A 17,075-nucleotide genomic window follows, 5' to 3' on the forward strand; every position below is an offset into this window, starting at 1 on the left:
TGTGTGTGTGTGTGTGTGTGTGTGTGTGTGTGTGTGTGTGTGTGTGTGTGTGTGTGTGTGTGGATGTCTGTGTGGATTTGTGTGTGTATAATTTCATTTAGCTGTCTCAGCCTCTTGTTAAGAAGCCATTTAGAGCTCAGGTTCAGTTTCGTCAGGGCCTCCTGACACTTTTTTCCTTCTTACTGCCTCTCTGACTACCAGCATCTTTTCTCCATCTCTGTCTCATTATCTCTGTCTCTTCCTCTTTCTGTCTTCTCTCTGCTCACCCTCTATTCTCTCTTTCTCTCCTCTCTGTATTTGGTTATTGCAATACAGTCTTTTACCATGCTTTATTGGAAATGTGCTTTTCTGGCTCTGTGTATGCATGCGCCATTTACCAAGGCAAATTCAATGTAGGGTAACTATTCTGTGGCAGTAAATTCCTTTCTGATTCTGATGGAGAAAATGTTTAAGTTGGAAAATGGACAAAAAACTGATTTTATGTCTTTCTGGCTGACATATGCAGGAAAAATAAAGAAAGCAAAAATAACACCAGTCATTGCAGGTTTTTCCTATGCAGCCTGTATGTTAAGTTTACACTTAACAATGGGAATATTTTGGTTAATTCTGAACACACTTCTTGAAAATATTCAATTGCAGTGCAGTCCTCTGGGAGCATGTGTGTTCATGAGAATGTGTCTTTGTGCTATTTAATAAACCCTAAACGTAGCCTGGAAATCCAGACCCAAATCCGAAAGACCAAGGGTCTTGCTTTGAGTAATGAAAGTGGCCCTTCTTGAGGGGCGAAACCAAGCGTGCATTTGAAAATCTTACTGCACGCAATTGGATAACACTACGACCAATCACAACAACACACGGGAGGACGTTTCCAGACCCCCATTCGCTACCAGTGGAGCTAACTAGTAGATTAAACTGTTGTCATCTGTTTAGCTCGCCTCTGGCCCGCCTATACCAGATACAGCAATGTGATTGGTGCAGCTCGGGTACAAGGGTATAGTTAAAGCGCAGCGTTACTCGATGCCGGAGTAACTTGCTGAGCAAATTTAAATTTTGCTCGAGCAAGAACTCTGGATTTCCAGAGTACATTAAACGTGGGTTTGGGGTAAATGTTACAGCATTGCTTAAAACGTATTTTCATGTGTACGTTTGTGAGTATGATGGGTTTATGTCCATGCTTGCCTACCTAGAGACTTTGTGATGCAGGTGTTCGCATATAGATATTCATGTGAGTGAGTGTGTGTGTATAAGAAACACTCCATATGTTCCCTATCAGATTGGTGAACCGTGATATTACACTCTAAGCTTATATACATATTCATCCACACACTGGAAGTCACTTTCCTTCTAAGGCCCTATTAAAACTACTATGTGATATTTTCAGGCAAGAATGTCCATACTTTTAAAGAAGAACATGAAAACGGATTTTTTTCACAGAGGTACAGTACATGTCCTGATATTGGAAGGTGTCACCGTGGTTGTGCCTGCAAAAATTACAACCAACTCAAGAGGTTTACCGTAGATCTTAAAATGTATAAAAACGAACCTATAGTCTTATCATTTGTAAGTCAAAACAGTTGCAACAAATCAAAGTTTCAAGAAGCATACATATTGCCCTCGAAAAGAACTGTGACACAAGAAACCAATACAATGACAATAGGTAGAACTTGTTTGTACCCAACATAAAAATATCTTGAGATAAAGTTTCTGATAAGTCTGCTCTAACAAATAACAAAATGTGCAATTGCCTTCTAAAATGGATCTGACTCCTTTATCTGCAGGACGCCCACAGGGCTGTCCAAAACCGTTACAAATCACTGTTTCAAAAATGAAACCATTTTTTTTATCTGATACAACAGTGTCTAAGATTTGGTTTGGTTTAGGAACAAAATAAACCAAAATTGACTGTTGGTAGGTAACAGGAAGCAGAGAGTGTGCTCCTGTTTTGTTGATCTCTCTATCCTCCCCTCATCTCTTCCTTCTGTGGACTTTGTGGCACTAGAACAAAGTCACCCAACCTCCTTCTTTGCTTCTGATGGACAAGGGTAATTCTGATATTTTTCTTGAGAGTACAGTTCCAAGGTTTCTGGAGGCAAGAAGTTCGATTATTTGCTATGAGAAGTCCAAAATAAATAGATATTATGATACAGTATATACAGTGTATACATACAGTGCATATATGTATGTACTGTGTATGTCTTATTAGTAGGCTTATGGTGCTCAGTTTCATAACCCTTTATGAATGATTTAAGGTAAAAACTACTAAGGGGACAGTGTATGAACCATTAATACCCTTCACCTGCTGAAGGCTAGAAGGTCATACATCAAGGGAAACAGAAATTAGCATATTTAAATGCTCTGGAGCGATAGATAAAATATTCTCTGTGTGTGGCTTTTCTTTCTGGTCTTTCTTTTGTCTGTCTTATGCACACAGACAAAGTCATTTTTATGTGGAAATATTATTTGGTTTGGTTATTAAGTTTCTGATTAAGTGACTAAGTTATTGTGTCACAGCACCCATGGTTAGGAAATCAACTCAATTGAGGACTTAATATTAAAATGGTATTCTTATGCTTTAATGAGAGTTGTAAGAGTTGACAGCCTTGCAAAAATAAATAGAGTATCCCTTTACAGAAAGCATTTATGACCATGTATGTATTTGCTATACAATAGCCATACCGTCCTTCAGACTTGGTGAGCTTACAAAAGTGTCCTTCAATGCAACAAGCCTTATGGTAATGAATAATTATTAGCATATTGATAAATAATTATGCTAAGAAAAAGCATGGGCACACTGTGAATATTTTAGGTAACTGTAATAATACCACAATTTGTATAAATTAAATACATTTAGTTTTTGGCCCCTGTTCTTGTATTACTCAGTAAATGCTTAATAGGTGTTTTTGTAAAACATTCATTAAGGAGATTTACCTTCAGCATAAAAAAGTACAACTGATTATTGTTCACAAGGCCCTTTCTCTCTCTCTCTCTCTCTCTCTCTCTCTCTCTCTCTCTCTCTCTCTCTCTCTCTCTCTCTTTCTCTCTCCCTTGTTTTACCCTGTGGCAACTATGCATAGGTCAAAATCTGCAAGTGACTGTGTGTGTGTGTGTGTGTGTTTGTGTGTGTGTGTGTGTGTGTGTGTGTGTGTGTGTGTGTGTGTGTGTGTGTGTGTGTGTGTGTGTGTGTGTGCATGTGTTTGTGTGTGTGTTTAATTAAAATGTTAAATTTTAATTGCTAATGTCGTGTCTCATATATGAACAGGGAAGTTGATGTCGGGGCAATGCCCTTAACCCCTTGCGACATAATGTGTGTATGTGAATGTCTTAATGTGTATGTATGTGTATGTGTATCAAATAAAACCATTTTTAATATCCAGTAAAACGTTTTAGCAAAAATCCATTAAGGTTGTAGATATGGATTTGGATACAATATATTAAACTAAATGTATGCTTTTTATTAATGTAATACAGGTAATGAGATCATTCTTTGTTATACAAGGTTATATAAAACCTTTATGTTATTAAAACAAACTCTACAGTAACAGAGAAAGATATTACAATAAGGACCATAGGCGAAAACAAAACAAAAGGCCTGCATTGTGTAGCATGTGGCCACAAAATAGCAAAGCATGGAAATTATACACTGAATGTGTACTGTATGAAGCACATAAGGTGCAAAACAGCATGAGTTGCTGCCACCACAAATTGATTAAAGAGAACTTTTAATTAAATTAAGCATATGCATATTTTCTTGAAGTGCAAGTAAGGTTTCAATCAACTGGATTGGAAAAAGAAAAGGAGAACTGTAAGACACAAAACACCTGTTTTTTGGCCATACATGCTGTTGCTGCCTATTTACAAGAGTCTCTACATAGTGGCTTGTTAATAGTTACGAGAATATGTGTGTCTTTGCGTGCGGTGCTTGTGTGTGTTTATGAAAAGAAGCCTGTGTATCAGTGTTAACTGATGATTTAAAACTCCTTTTAAACCACAAGTTCGTAATTCAGTTTATGGTATCGTTAACAAGGCGGAGTCTATGGCCACGCTAGCTTCTCTGAGGCAGCTGGCTTCATCATACAACAACACCAACAACACCACGTTAGCTTTAACTCCAAAGTAATTTTTTTCATCACTAATTACTCTGCTCTCAACATAGTTTAGTTAAATATGGTCTCTATAACACAGTAACATAGATCACTATTGGCCACATGGAGGATCCCATTGAATGGGATTGGCCACCATCTGCCAATACCCTACCTCTAAAGACAAATGACCTTCTATTAAAAGGTGATTGATTTTCTCCTATTGCCACTAAAAATATAGATTTTCTTATGTTGCCTTTGGTTCACTAATGATACTAGTTCTAATATTCACTGGACCTGAAAAAGGGCTTTCCAGCTATAATAGCTACAGTCAATTTATGTGTGTGTGTGTGTGTGTGTGTGTGTATTTTGTACCAACTTCTATAAAATCCATACTAGCATCATTTCACTTTGTTTTATTCTACATTACATTTCAGCAGTCTGAACCAGTATGGATCTACTGTAACAGATGGAGCATCCTAGTTTAATCCTAGTGTAATTGAATAGTAAATACATAAAAAAACTGAAATGTTGTGAACACAGAGTTATACCTACACAACCACTATTTGTTGACAACTACAGTTGAAGAGTGCACTACTACTACATCTTCTGACCTCAAATATTTATCCTTTTAACACAACTATCTAACAAGATACATTAAGAAATGCATTTAATATCACCCACATGGTGAACGCATTTCATCCAACTCACTGTTGCAGTATGTGTCCAATGTGTCAGTGGCCTTGTTAACATGTTAGGTGTTAACCAACTGAAATCTGACATTATTGTAGGCATTCTGCATTGCATTGTCTTAAAGCAGTGCAGAATGTAAACAAAGGGAACAATTGCTAACTACAGTAAGTCCCTGGTTACCTTACTAGCAATGTTGGCATGACATCTTTTTCTTTGCCTAATCAGATTGTTGAGCTAAAACAGTAATCATTAAAGAGATGTTTTGTTGACTTAAATCCTGCGCTGTGTCATGGTAGGGCTGGTCTTGCGTTGCCAGACCTTCTTCCACATCACTGCGGATGAAGGTCTGGCTAGTCCACATAGAATTCTGGGATGGGAGAAAAGTGTGCTCTGGTTCATTGGCATTTCTTAAAACTAATCACAAGCGTCTTGGGTAGCGCTGTGCGCCAAACGGTGCCTCTGCTAAATAGCCTCGGGACTTGTTTCTGGTCAAACATGTTCTCGTTCAAAAGATTTGTTTTAGTTCAAGAAAAAACTCAGATTCGACAGATAGTCTAGCTAGCTGTATCGATTTACCCTGCAGAGATTTGAGGAGCAGTTAACCATATTCCTCATGAATCCACCGGAGTTTAGAATGCCAACACAAAGAAAGCGGAAGATGAGGGACATCCGGTGGATCTTCGGGTGGCACCAGAGCAATCTAATAAATAAATCGTTGTCAATATAGACCATGACAGGGCCAACACATTCTCACTCCCAGCGCATCAAAAGTGAGGCTTGGTCAGGTGCCTATGGCGTTTGTAACTGATACAGAGAGTCTCATTTAGTGTCTAGCCTTTTGGTGTAATTTTTAGGCGCTCTTGGTCTGCACACTTTTTGACAATCTGGGTCGGAATGTACGTGAAACTGACTTACAGCGAACAACAACAAAGAACAGGACAGTTAGGTTTAGGAAGAGATCATTGTTGTGGTTACAAAATGTACATTTAAGTGGGACAAGAACAGGACCCAAACCCCGGTCTCCAGGGTGAAAGTCCTCTTTTGTTGGACTCATCCACCACCCAACCGTCCTGCTTATGTGGATTATCAGTCTTTTACACTGATCTTAATGTTGCTCCTCATACTATGTAATCTTACAGCGCTCCGGCCGAGCAACTGCTACAACTGGTGCGTTCCATACAGATGCTAAAGGGTGATTTCTGTGTTGGTATGCACGATGCTGACAACCACACACAATGCATCTAAACACACTGCCCAAACAAAGAGGACACAGAGCTAGATTGAGATCTGCAGAATACCCCTTTAACAACAAAAACAAATAGGTAGATGGATGCTTGTTACCACTTAAAATTGAATGAATATTAATGGGGATTGCTTTTGAAGGGTTCAATGAAAAAATGGCTTCTCAACACATGACATTTTTAAACTAGTTTTTATTTAGGAAGTGAAATAAAATGCCCAGTGTTGTCTTTGTGCTTTACATTGTTTCAAACGGCCACAAGAGGTCCCAAAACACCTCAAAGGAAGAACTTAAAACAAAGCAGGAAGCTCCAGAAAAATTCATCATCACCATCATCACCATCATCATCATCATCATCATCATCATTATCATCATCATCATCGTCGTCACTGTCACTCTATACTATACAGATCTGTAGAAATAATCGGACTCCAAAGTCACATCCGTGCTTATTTACAAAGCCTCTTTCCGGAAAATAGTCAAGTTTTTCTCTTAAAAAAAGTGTGGTGAAGATGCTCTCACACGAATATGTTGAAAAATGACACATGTGATAAAGGTGTCCTTTAGTACCTTGTGTCATTTTAAAGCATGTTTCCATGTGTTATTTAAGGACAACTATAACCTGTGCTATTTCAGCAACTTTGCGGTTGTTTTTACGCATGATTTATTATAGTAGAAAAAGGAGAAAGAGGTTATTTCTACATAAAAGGCATTGTCTACCTGAATCTAAACTCTTTAATTGTGCTACTATCTTTGAACAAAAAAAGGTTGTAAGATATAATTCGTAGCAGGAAGTGCTTTTAAATAAGAATAGGTAAACTAGCTTGTGGCTATAGTAGGCTACAGTAGTTCATAGTAGAATCTAAGTGTTTGTTGATGCAGTCTGGTGCTGAAATATTGACCAAATGTCTTCTCTTCTTTTTCAACAACCCTTATAATTGCATTGGGGGTCACCACAGTAACAGAGATGACGAAAATAAAAAAAACACCCAAAATTGTTTTGATGAGTTTTGTTTGCTCCAGAGTCCTCACATGGAGTTTGTGAATCAACAACTTGTGTAGAGCCAAAACAGTTTTTTGATGGGATTAAAATTGAGAGCACATTTCTTTTGGGATTTTGACCCAATCTTAGGAGGAAATTTCTTTTCTTTTCCTTTATTACTGATTAAAACCTGGAAAAAAGTTCCCCTAAAAAAAAAGGGGAAAGCAGGGACTTGCTCAATGACCGCTGAGGGTCTAAGAGCTCCACATTTAGCATCTGCTGTTGCAAAACTCTCAATTGTTCTTGTTCTGGGTTGTGTATTCATCCATGTTTCAGCACCAGAGGCCTAGGGTAGTATCTTCTACTTTCTACAATATTTTATAATAATAATAATACGAGGCAGGCAGTGCATAAACCATGTACAAAAAGACCCGTCCCGACCCAACCCAGAGCCCTCCACCTAAAAGAGTTGTGCCATCTGTGTGAATCCTTGGAAGCACCAACAACTCCTCATGCTTAGCTTGTTGACAAGCTAATGAATAGGAGGCAATTGTTGGCACAGAAGTCACTGGAGAAAGCCTCAAAGTATCACAACAGTGTCACAATCCCTCCAAATACTGAGCTCTTAACCCAACCCTCCTTAACACTCACTAGGCTTGCTAACTCCCTGAAATTTCATTTCTCATAACTTCATAGAATAGTGGTACTTGAAAAAATCAAGATGTTACAAGCAGTTATGACTCACCTCTCTTCAAAAATATCATGCATTATTGCTCTATTGGATATGAATGAAATATTGCCCAAGACAGAAATTTGCTTACTTTGCCTATTATCTAAGAGGTTTGGCAAAATATCCCAAAGATTCATAAAATTGGCATAGATTCCATTATTAAGGTATTGTTATTTTTTGCATGCATTATTTTTTAGAATTAAAGTGGCGGACAAAAATAAAAAGGTATTCAGTAATTAAAAAGTGTCAAATGCTTTGGCATATTTGTAACAAAGGCAAAAAAGTAAAGTGCAAAATTAATACATCTAAAAAAACATGAGAATACATAAATAGATAAATTAAGCAATAAATAGACATAAAAAAACCCTTCCAAGCTGAATACTGTGTCCAACTGGAAACAATAACAATATTTTACAACACTTAAAAAAGGTTTGACCTTTTGAGAAAAATCTGAACATTTTTAATGTCCGTATCCTCATCTGACATTGACAATTAGAAATAATACTGCCAGATTTAGGTTGGAGGAAAACACTATTTGTTAAAGAATACCCTGGTGGCTCAGTGGGAGTTTTCAGCCATGGAATTCCAGTTTTTCTTATTAATTCCCTTTTACGTCCCCTATTATTGTCAAATAAAGCACAAATGCCAAAAATAAGTAAAAAAGAAAATAAAACAGCATGTATGTCTGTGTCCATTTAAGACATTGGTTCAAAGAAAAATCACAAAAAACCTACCATGTTATGGAAGGTTTGTACTTTATATTTCCATCACAGTTCAGTGTGGATGTGTCTTTAGCTAGCACAGTATACAAGATGCAAAGCAAGTCAGTAGTGTAAAGGAAAAAAAACTTTACATGTACTTTGCTTAATTGCAGAGAACAAATGCAGTGTGCTTTCTTTGTTTTGACGCTTTATCTCCATATAAAGTCAGTCCAAGGTCAGTTTCACCAGGATACCAGATGTATCCTTAGATAATGAAAATTTGTTTTAAAAAAACATTAAATATAAAAGTTAATTGAATCTCTTTGCAAGAAAACCGAAAATGTGATTCATGCTTTAAACTCCTGTGATATTCCTGTCACAGAAAGAGAGAAGTGAGGGATTGTGCTTTAGTGTTGTTTCGTCATGGGTTGAAAAAAAAGTGGGACGAGGATGGATATGGACATAAATAGATCTAAGTTTCTTCAAAAATGATGAGCTAGATTTGGTGTGCTTTATTTATCTTCATGATACTCGAATCGGCCACGGAAGGGGATGTATCTTATCGAAGCAGGTGGCAATCTAAATCAAGCATAGAAAATTGTTTGCTGCAAATGTCCTCAATGTATTTTTGTAATTTTCCTCATGATCCTTGCAGAGAAACACTCCTCCCTTACAGTGCTTGGGCATACTGGTCTTTTTGTTGGGGAAAGCAGGAAAAATAGGGGGTGAGGCAAGTCAAAATCTGATTTAAATAAACAAAACAACCTTTCTAAATCCATCATTCCCCCAGTGAGCTTATAGGGGAGAAAGCCCCCTTGAAGCACGCCGACTCGTAGTGCTTGTTCAGGTAACTCTTGAGTGCAAACGTCTTGTCACATCGTTTACACTTGTAGTGCTTGAAAGCTGAGTGCGTCTGCATGTGAGCACGCAGGTTTGACCGATCTGCAAATGCTTTGCCACAGTGCGCGCACCCAAACGGCTTCTCACCCGTGTGCGACCGCATGTGGCCCTGCAGTAGCCATGGACGGCTGAATGCTTTGCCGCACACGTCGCACTTATGCTTGAGGTCGTGGGTCAGCAGGTGCATAGCCATCGCAGGCATGGAAACGTAGACTTTTCCACATGTGGGGCACTTCTTGGCCATCTTGCTGTCTATGCTCCTGTGTGTCTGCTTGTGCCGGCTCAGATTGGAGGATGTGGCGTAGGTTTTGCCGCACTCGCTGCAGGTGTGCCTCTGAATGGTTCCTTTGGGGTTATCTGTGGATTTCCTCCGTGATCGTCCATCCATGATGAAAAACGCATCCACTGTGTATCCCTCGCTCACGGCCGCATCTCCGTTGATGTATCCACCAGCTGATGACGAAACTTCAGACCGCGGGCTGTCCGGCTGGTCCGAATCGCCGTGGATATCACCATGGATGCCAGAATAGGTATCGTCGATGCGGCTATAGATGATTGATGGATGGTCAAGGGACGGAACTTTAGAGATGACAGAGGAGTCACTTCCCACCACATCATCATAAGGAGATGGACTCAGATAATTGCTGACATAGCCTAAAGAGAGAGAGGAAGAGGTTAATCCTTTGACCATGACAAGAATTGAAAAACCCAAAACTGACTGGTTTGTAAATCTTTACTGAGAAGTCTAATAAGCTCTACAAAAGTGAAGAAAAACGAAAGGGAAAATGTTGCCTCTGTACCACAACTTTAAATCCTCTAATTAAATTAAACCTTCCGGTTTTTCCATGTTTTTGAGTATTAGGTTCCTTCGAGGCCAGCGCTGGCCATGCAAACACATGTCATTAGTACTATCAGCCAAACTGTTGCAGTGAGTTATACACAAAAAAGGTTTAAAAATCTTTACAGGGAAGCTACAGAAGAGCCAAAAAATTGTGTATGAGTTACTTTCATCCTCAAAACCCCAAGAGTTGAGATGTATCCACTACTATCAATACAATTAAAAAGATTTCATATAATTGTAAAAACACAGGCCACAAATCAAACTCATTCATTGAAGTTCATTAATTATTCAGAGATGCTTCTTCACATGTTGTCTCCTGATAACATTAGTGATTACAGCCTGCTGTCTCTGGTTTCTAAATATCAATAGGCCCCCCAGTATTACATTAACAATGTACATTATGCTGCTAAGATGAACTTTTGTTTTCCCATCAACACTATCCAAAGAAAAAGTGGATACAAGAGATACAAGTCCATTTATCCACACACCAAGAGGTTTTGTCTCAAACACAAGTTGAGGTATTTACAGTGGTAGTAAAGTGCTTTTATTTCTTTGTCAGCAAAGAGGAGACACTTATCTCTCCGTGGGAAATATATATTTTTTAATTTTTTATAGAAGGGTTTGGTGAGCATACTGTCTCCTCAACAACTACGCCTTGCCTGACAGGTCTACAGCTGCACACAGTCACACCTCTGAGCTGTCAAAACGTCAACTGTTGTACACATAGCATCTCTATTTCAGCAGCTTGGAGTCTAGCTTTGCTCATGGGCACAATGACATAGATAACTGGGATTTGGCCATTACCTTTCAGTCTCCTTTAGCTAAACCATATTTCAATCCTAAGCAACCTGCATATTTTTGTGCAGCTCCCGACAAATCTGATCAATTACTTGTTGCCATTTTATGATTTCAGCTGCTTCATTATTTCTATTAATATTATTAGTATTGGTTTCTGCACTCAACAGGCTGAACTCCAACAGACACAAGGAGAGTCTGGTAGCTAATACCCCCACAGCCATGACTCCTGTGGCTCTATGTGGATCAATAGCTCTCCATTTCAATTAGCACTCTGTGAGCATTTAGACACAGGCAGCAGAGGAGATAGTATTGCTGGTAATATAATTTCATGATGCAGTTCTGAGAAAAGACCAAAGTCGGTCGATAATATGATGAGAACAAGAGACACAGATAGATAGACGGGTAGAGAGGAAAGAGAATCATAGAGAGATGAGAGATAGTAAAGAAACAAAGAAATGGGTCAGGGAAAAGTGTTGTGGCACAGTGAGCGTGTGAGAGTGGTGTTATGTCCAATAAGGTGGTTAGGTGGTTTGGCAATACTGTTTAAAGCGCTCAGGCCAATATAACATATTAAACCAAATGAAGACAGAGCAATAGAGGACAGACAATAGAGGGGGAGGAGGCAAGACAGAGGGAGTTAGAAAAAGGTGGAGAGAGAGAAAGAAAATCATGTTTCATGAATATTCAATCAATGCACTCTAGAACAAAGTACTGTGTGTGTGCGTGCGTACGTGCGTGCATGCATTTTGTTTTATAGAGCATGAGTTAATTTTAACCCTTGAGATGATGCAGAACTTCTTAATTACTCAAATTAGCAGTTTCCCAGTAGAACAGACTAGTACTGGTGGACACTGAACAGCTCCACTGGAGGGGTCACTGCATTCAAAATGTTACTGGAGTACAAAAGTATTATCAATCTAATGTACTCGCAGTATCAAAGGTAAAATACTCCCTCTTTTCAGAGTGTTATATAATTAATAATACACTATATCATTGGATATTATTACCTAATGTCACTTGTCAATGTGTTGCCAATTTTAGTTGCTTTATACACGACTGGTTAGCTTGATAGTAATGCCCCACATTTTGTTTCATACGCTCTTTGTGTTTTACATGTAAATTCATAATATTAAAAGTAATTTCTAAGTAAAGTTATCAAATAAATGTAGTGGAGAAACACCACAAGATTTCTCTTTGAAAAGTAGTAGAACACAAATTGAAAAAGAAAAACTCCAGTATGTAAAACTACTTCAAAATTGTGCTTATGTGTAGCACTTAAGTGAATATACTTAGTTACATCCCAGCACCAGCTAAAACTGCTGGAAACTAGAAAAATGAACAAAAAAATGCAAAAAGTGCAAGTAAAACACCTATGTTTTACCTCCACTAACTACTCGCTGTAGCTTAGGCTGAGTTGTAAAGATACTAAATTCTTAAACTCTAGAAGTAGAAATTTTGAGTAGATGGTGATGCTGTAGTAAAGGAAAGGGTCATTGAATTTGCATAGGAGCCACTACAAGCTATTGCTTGTTAAATCTATATCTGCACAATATTAGTCACAACATTCTCCTTAAGACCACTATGTTGAATGGATGGAAGGAAGGACAGACTCCATAAATACATGGAGATTGACCCCTGGTAAAAAAAAAAAAGCCTTGTACAGTAAGAAATAATAAGTTATCCAATGTTATTCCCCTGAAGATTTCAGTGTGTAGATCATATTACCCCTTCCTGAGACATATTTGTTTACTGTGCTGTGAAGGCACCAGGCTGAGTTGTACCTATGTTACTGACAGGTAACAAATCAAAACAAACTCCATCCTTGGTTTTAGAATGAGAGAGCATAACATATAAACTTGTTTCTACAATCCCTGCCAATAAAACATTATCCCTCCCCACTATCCTCTTTTTAAAAAACTGTTGTGTGAGTCGTAATTGCTGAACGTCTCATTGTCTACGTACCTTCGCTGTTTGTTTGTCTTTGTCTCTCTCCAACTGTCTCGATCCCTGTCTCGCCGTGTCAACTCTGTATTCATTTCAAAGCACTTAGCAGCATTAGCGCTTATAACTGTTCTAAATGCTTATTAAAGATTAAAATGCTCTGCCAAACTTAAGCGTCCCGCTTTATGTGTCTTTGAAATATAGAGAATGAAAAAAGGAAAAAAAGATGGAGAGATGTAATAGGACTGAAAAAGAGAGAGAGAGAGAGAGAGAGAGAGAGAGAGATCAAGAGAGAGAGAGGGAGAGAGAAAAGCTGCAAACTACAATTTAATTTTTGATCCAAACCAGCAGTAACTGACACACACGTGGACACTTGTAGGTCACTGACTGCCGTGTGTGTGTGTGTGTGTGTGTGTTTGTGTGTGTGTGTGTGTGTGTGTGTGTGTGTGTGTGTGTGTGTGTGTGTGTTTGTGTGTGATGCTGTGCACTCAGCTGTGCAGGCTGCCTGAGAAATGTGCAGAGTTGACAGAAACATAGCAGTGCGCGTACATTGATGTGCATGTGTATATGTGTGTGTTCATGTTCGTGTGCATTGTGTGTACGCAACAAGCTGCAGTTGCTTCAATCAAACTCTTGTTATATTTATAACAATGGTCTTCAGTCTTTACATGCTTGTCGCCCTGCTGCCGCTGCTGCTGCATCATTCTCTGTTCACTCTGTCATCCAAGCACCTGGGATCTCTTCATCTCACATTTGACCTTGATACAATGTTAAACCACCAGGTTGCACTAACAGTGTTGCACACTTCTCCCTGTGCTGTGTGGCCGCCACAATTTTTCCTCTAGTTCTTTAAAGCTGCATTAATTAATCTTTTGCCACTAGGTGGCAGAAACAAGCTGAAAGACACACAGCTCTGGCCAACTATTGCCCCTTAAAAGTGATATGGCCAACGTGTTACCTAACAATTATGTACTTTATTTACACATTTAGCAGACACATGGCAACGTTGTCCCATCGGAGTCATGTTTTTAGCTACCAAATTTACATCGTTAAATATTCACTCTGGGGCGCCTGGGTAGCTCACCTGGTAGAGCGCGCACCCATACATACTGTAGATGTTCACTTTCCTTTGTGCTCTGATTTGGTCTCCATTAGTAGTACAATCGCAACATTTGACCACTTCTTCTTCTTCTTAATAGTGAATCGCTACTGTCTGGAGCATTACTGCCACCTATTGTCTCCTGCCAAAATACCTGCCAGATATTTTTGCATCGGACCACAGTAAAATGGTACTTGGTTAAAAAAAACATGTATAATTTCAGTTCACCATTTTAATCTCCACTGCTGCAACCTCCTCACCTGCCATATTCACAAGTTGAAAAAATGTTGGTGGTCCCATAGCTTCTGATGCGTAACTAAGATGAAAATCAATCAGCGTGAGTAGTCTCCAGCATTCCACACTCAACTATTTCACCGTTATGTGCATAGCATCCGGGTACTTGTAGTGCACTGCATTTTGCTACTTTTTTCAGTGTAAACACATGTGTGCACTCATGACAGTAAGTGTGTAAATTGAGACACAACAAGGGTTGATGAGAGCACCAATCCATTACAGAAAGAGTGGCTTTAATAAAGCTGCACAGTTGGGAAGTCTGTTTCTGTGGGTTTTTGACTGCAAGCAACCCCTTTTACATTAAACATTACATTGATCTAAGTGTTAATTTTTAAATATCAATGCATCTTTTAACATAAAAAGGCTGATGCATTTGTAAAAGTCCTAATCCCTGATTGCACAGAGCTTCTGTTGCACCAGAATAAAAAACAACCTTTAAGAGTAAACTAAGACTATTTCCTCAATAATTGAACATTTCCACTGAACGCCCAAATTGACCCAAATAATCCCCACTCTCACTGAACCTGTATTGTATTTGTGTATCCAAGTTTATACAGCACGTGGAAACAAAGTGATTTAAATAGTATACTGGGCAGCAGAACAACTGTGAATCCCACTGCATGTGTGCTGGTGACAAATTATGTATCAACATAAAAATGTCAGGTTGCTTGTGTGCTGTTGCTTATCAGCTGTCTTCATATCTATCATATGTCAGCAACTACGCTGTATTGAATATGTGTTTGCTGCACTGTATTTCTAAACTAACTAGATGAAACACCAGGAGTATGTTTTCTATTCATTTGGCAACAATATTCATTTCATGGTCATGAGAGTTTGGGGAAGCCAACAGCCAACATTAAAAGACTAATAGACTTTAATTTGATGTTTTATATGATATTTTCCATGCTGGCAAAGCATAAAAAAGTTTATCCAGAAAGCTTGACCTTGCCATGAATTCCTATTTGAAAACACTGGAATTTAAAATGTGTTTAATGAAAATTCCATTCATGTTTTCATGTGTTAATGTCAATTATTATATAAAAATCAAAAACTCCCCTGATGAGGTACATCTGAGCTCTACCCTAACCTGTGCTGTGCAAAGGGTCACTATATATTTATTTATATTTATCATATTACTTAAACAATGTTTGTCTCTTTAACAGTTCTGAGCATGTGGGGATTCTTAGTAGGTGTACGATTTTCTGACTTCCTGCAATATCTCTGACCTGTTTCTCCACATAATACTGTTTCGTGAAAATAATATTTGCAAGATTTTTTTTCAAAGCCTGTGATTGACATATTTAAGGGTTGTGACCGGTGTTTGACCCTGTAATTCATTTTTTGTCATCCTTCTGAAACAGTCATGACCAATGATTTAAAGCTTGAGATAAAGAAAAGCCCTGTATAATGTACCTCATGTATGGCACTTCATCTGGTGTTTGTGTGTGTGTGTGTGTATGTGTGTGTGTGTGTGTGTGTGTGTGTGTGTGTGTGCTTGTAACTAACCTTTATCACGATGATTGAATTGCAGACTGAGTGCTTCTCTTCTGCTGTGACCATAAGAGCTCTCCAGCTGTGCAGCCGAAAAATCGTCCAATTTGACTTTCTTCACCAAGAAAGACCGAGGCATGATGGGACAGTAGTTGCTCCTATACTTATGCAATAAACACACACTCTTCTGTCTTCCAACCCACTTCAAGCTTATAGCTGAGCAAACCTATACCTAAAACTCCTAAACGCTTGATTTGAATGATAATGCACTCTCTGGTTTCAGCTACTTAAGGTGCGCTCGCCCCCTCAAATCAAACAGCCTCGTAAGTGGAGAGGAGACATTTTAAAGATTAGACAAACCAAGCGCTTCTCACCTTCTGTTTTTTTTAGCATCCCTAACATCTACTTTAGCTCAGGTGTGTCAATTACAGACTGATTTGTTATGGTCCTGGGGAAATAATATGTTTTCCTCCAATAACTCGCGACTGGAAGACCTGTGGAGCTCTAAAAGGCAACAAAAAATCAGTTCCTGTTGGTTATTGCCACGAGGACAAAACGTCGCCCTTTTTATTGTTTATTATTGTAATTCCGTTGTTTAACAAAAATAAAGAAAAACGACCATTTTCTCTCTCGTTCCAAGCCGTTGGTCTACGAGGAAAGCTCCCAGCAGTTCTTTGCTTGGCTCTAGACGGTCTCGTGGTTTCAGCACCGGACAGCTCCCCTCGGTGCCAGAATGTCCTCTCCTCTTTCTCCGCGTGCCACGGCCAACCGCCTCGAGCACCACAGACAAACGAAAGAACAAGAAGTTTCCGCCGGTTCGAAATCAGCTCAACAAGAAGCGAAACACATTCCCGTGGAAATTCCCACGCAGGTCAGTCAACTCAATCTGGATGTTTATATATACCGGTGTCTACAAAAGAAGCGGAAAGGTAACGAGATGTAACGGGAGGGTAACAACAAAACGAAGGTTAAAGATGTTGAAAAAGACAACCGTTGAGTCCAGAAAGACTTCTCAACAATTTGGGCCAAAACGTCATCATAGTTTATTAAAAATATTGCTCAAAACATTTTGCTAACAAAAATGCAGTTGGAAGACCAGAACTACGACATCTCCCCGTCGCTAACAATCTCTTTCACTCTCTCCTCCTCAGCTCCTCTGTCTCTCTCTTCTCCTTTCCTCGGCGCGTGCGGAGCTGCGGCTCTTTCTGAAGCACGAGATCAGCTGTTGCGGTTTTATATGCAAGGAAGAGAGAGAGGGAGAGAGAGAGACAGAGAGAGAGAGAGAG

General features: G+C 39.0%; 1 protein-coding gene across 1 annotated transcript; it reads right to left on the reverse strand.

Annotated features, from left to right (window-relative positions):
* Positions 1 to 7,557: 7,557 nt before the first annotated feature.
* On the reverse strand, positions 7,558 to 16,287 carry LOC117957076 (transcriptional repressor scratch 1-like). Its single transcript, XM_034892627.1, has 2 exons — positions 15,805 to 16,287; positions 7,558 to 9,979 (listed from the first exon to the last, which is right to left on the reverse strand). The coding sequence occupies exons 1-2, from the start codon at positions 15,926 to 15,928 to the stop codon at positions 9,204 to 9,206; spliced, it is 900 nt and encodes a 299-aa protein (XP_034748518.1). The 5' UTR covers positions 15,929 to 16,287; the 3' UTR covers positions 7,558 to 9,203.
* Positions 16,288 to 17,075: the final 788 nt, after the last annotated feature.

The sequence above is a fragment of the Etheostoma cragini genome, chromosome 14 (genome assembly GCF_013103735.1).
Source record: "Etheostoma cragini isolate CJK2018 chromosome 14, CSU_Ecrag_1.0, whole genome shotgun sequence".
In the NCBI taxonomy this organism is placed as follows: domain Eukaryota; kingdom Metazoa; phylum Chordata; class Actinopteri; order Perciformes; family Percidae; genus Etheostoma; species Etheostoma cragini.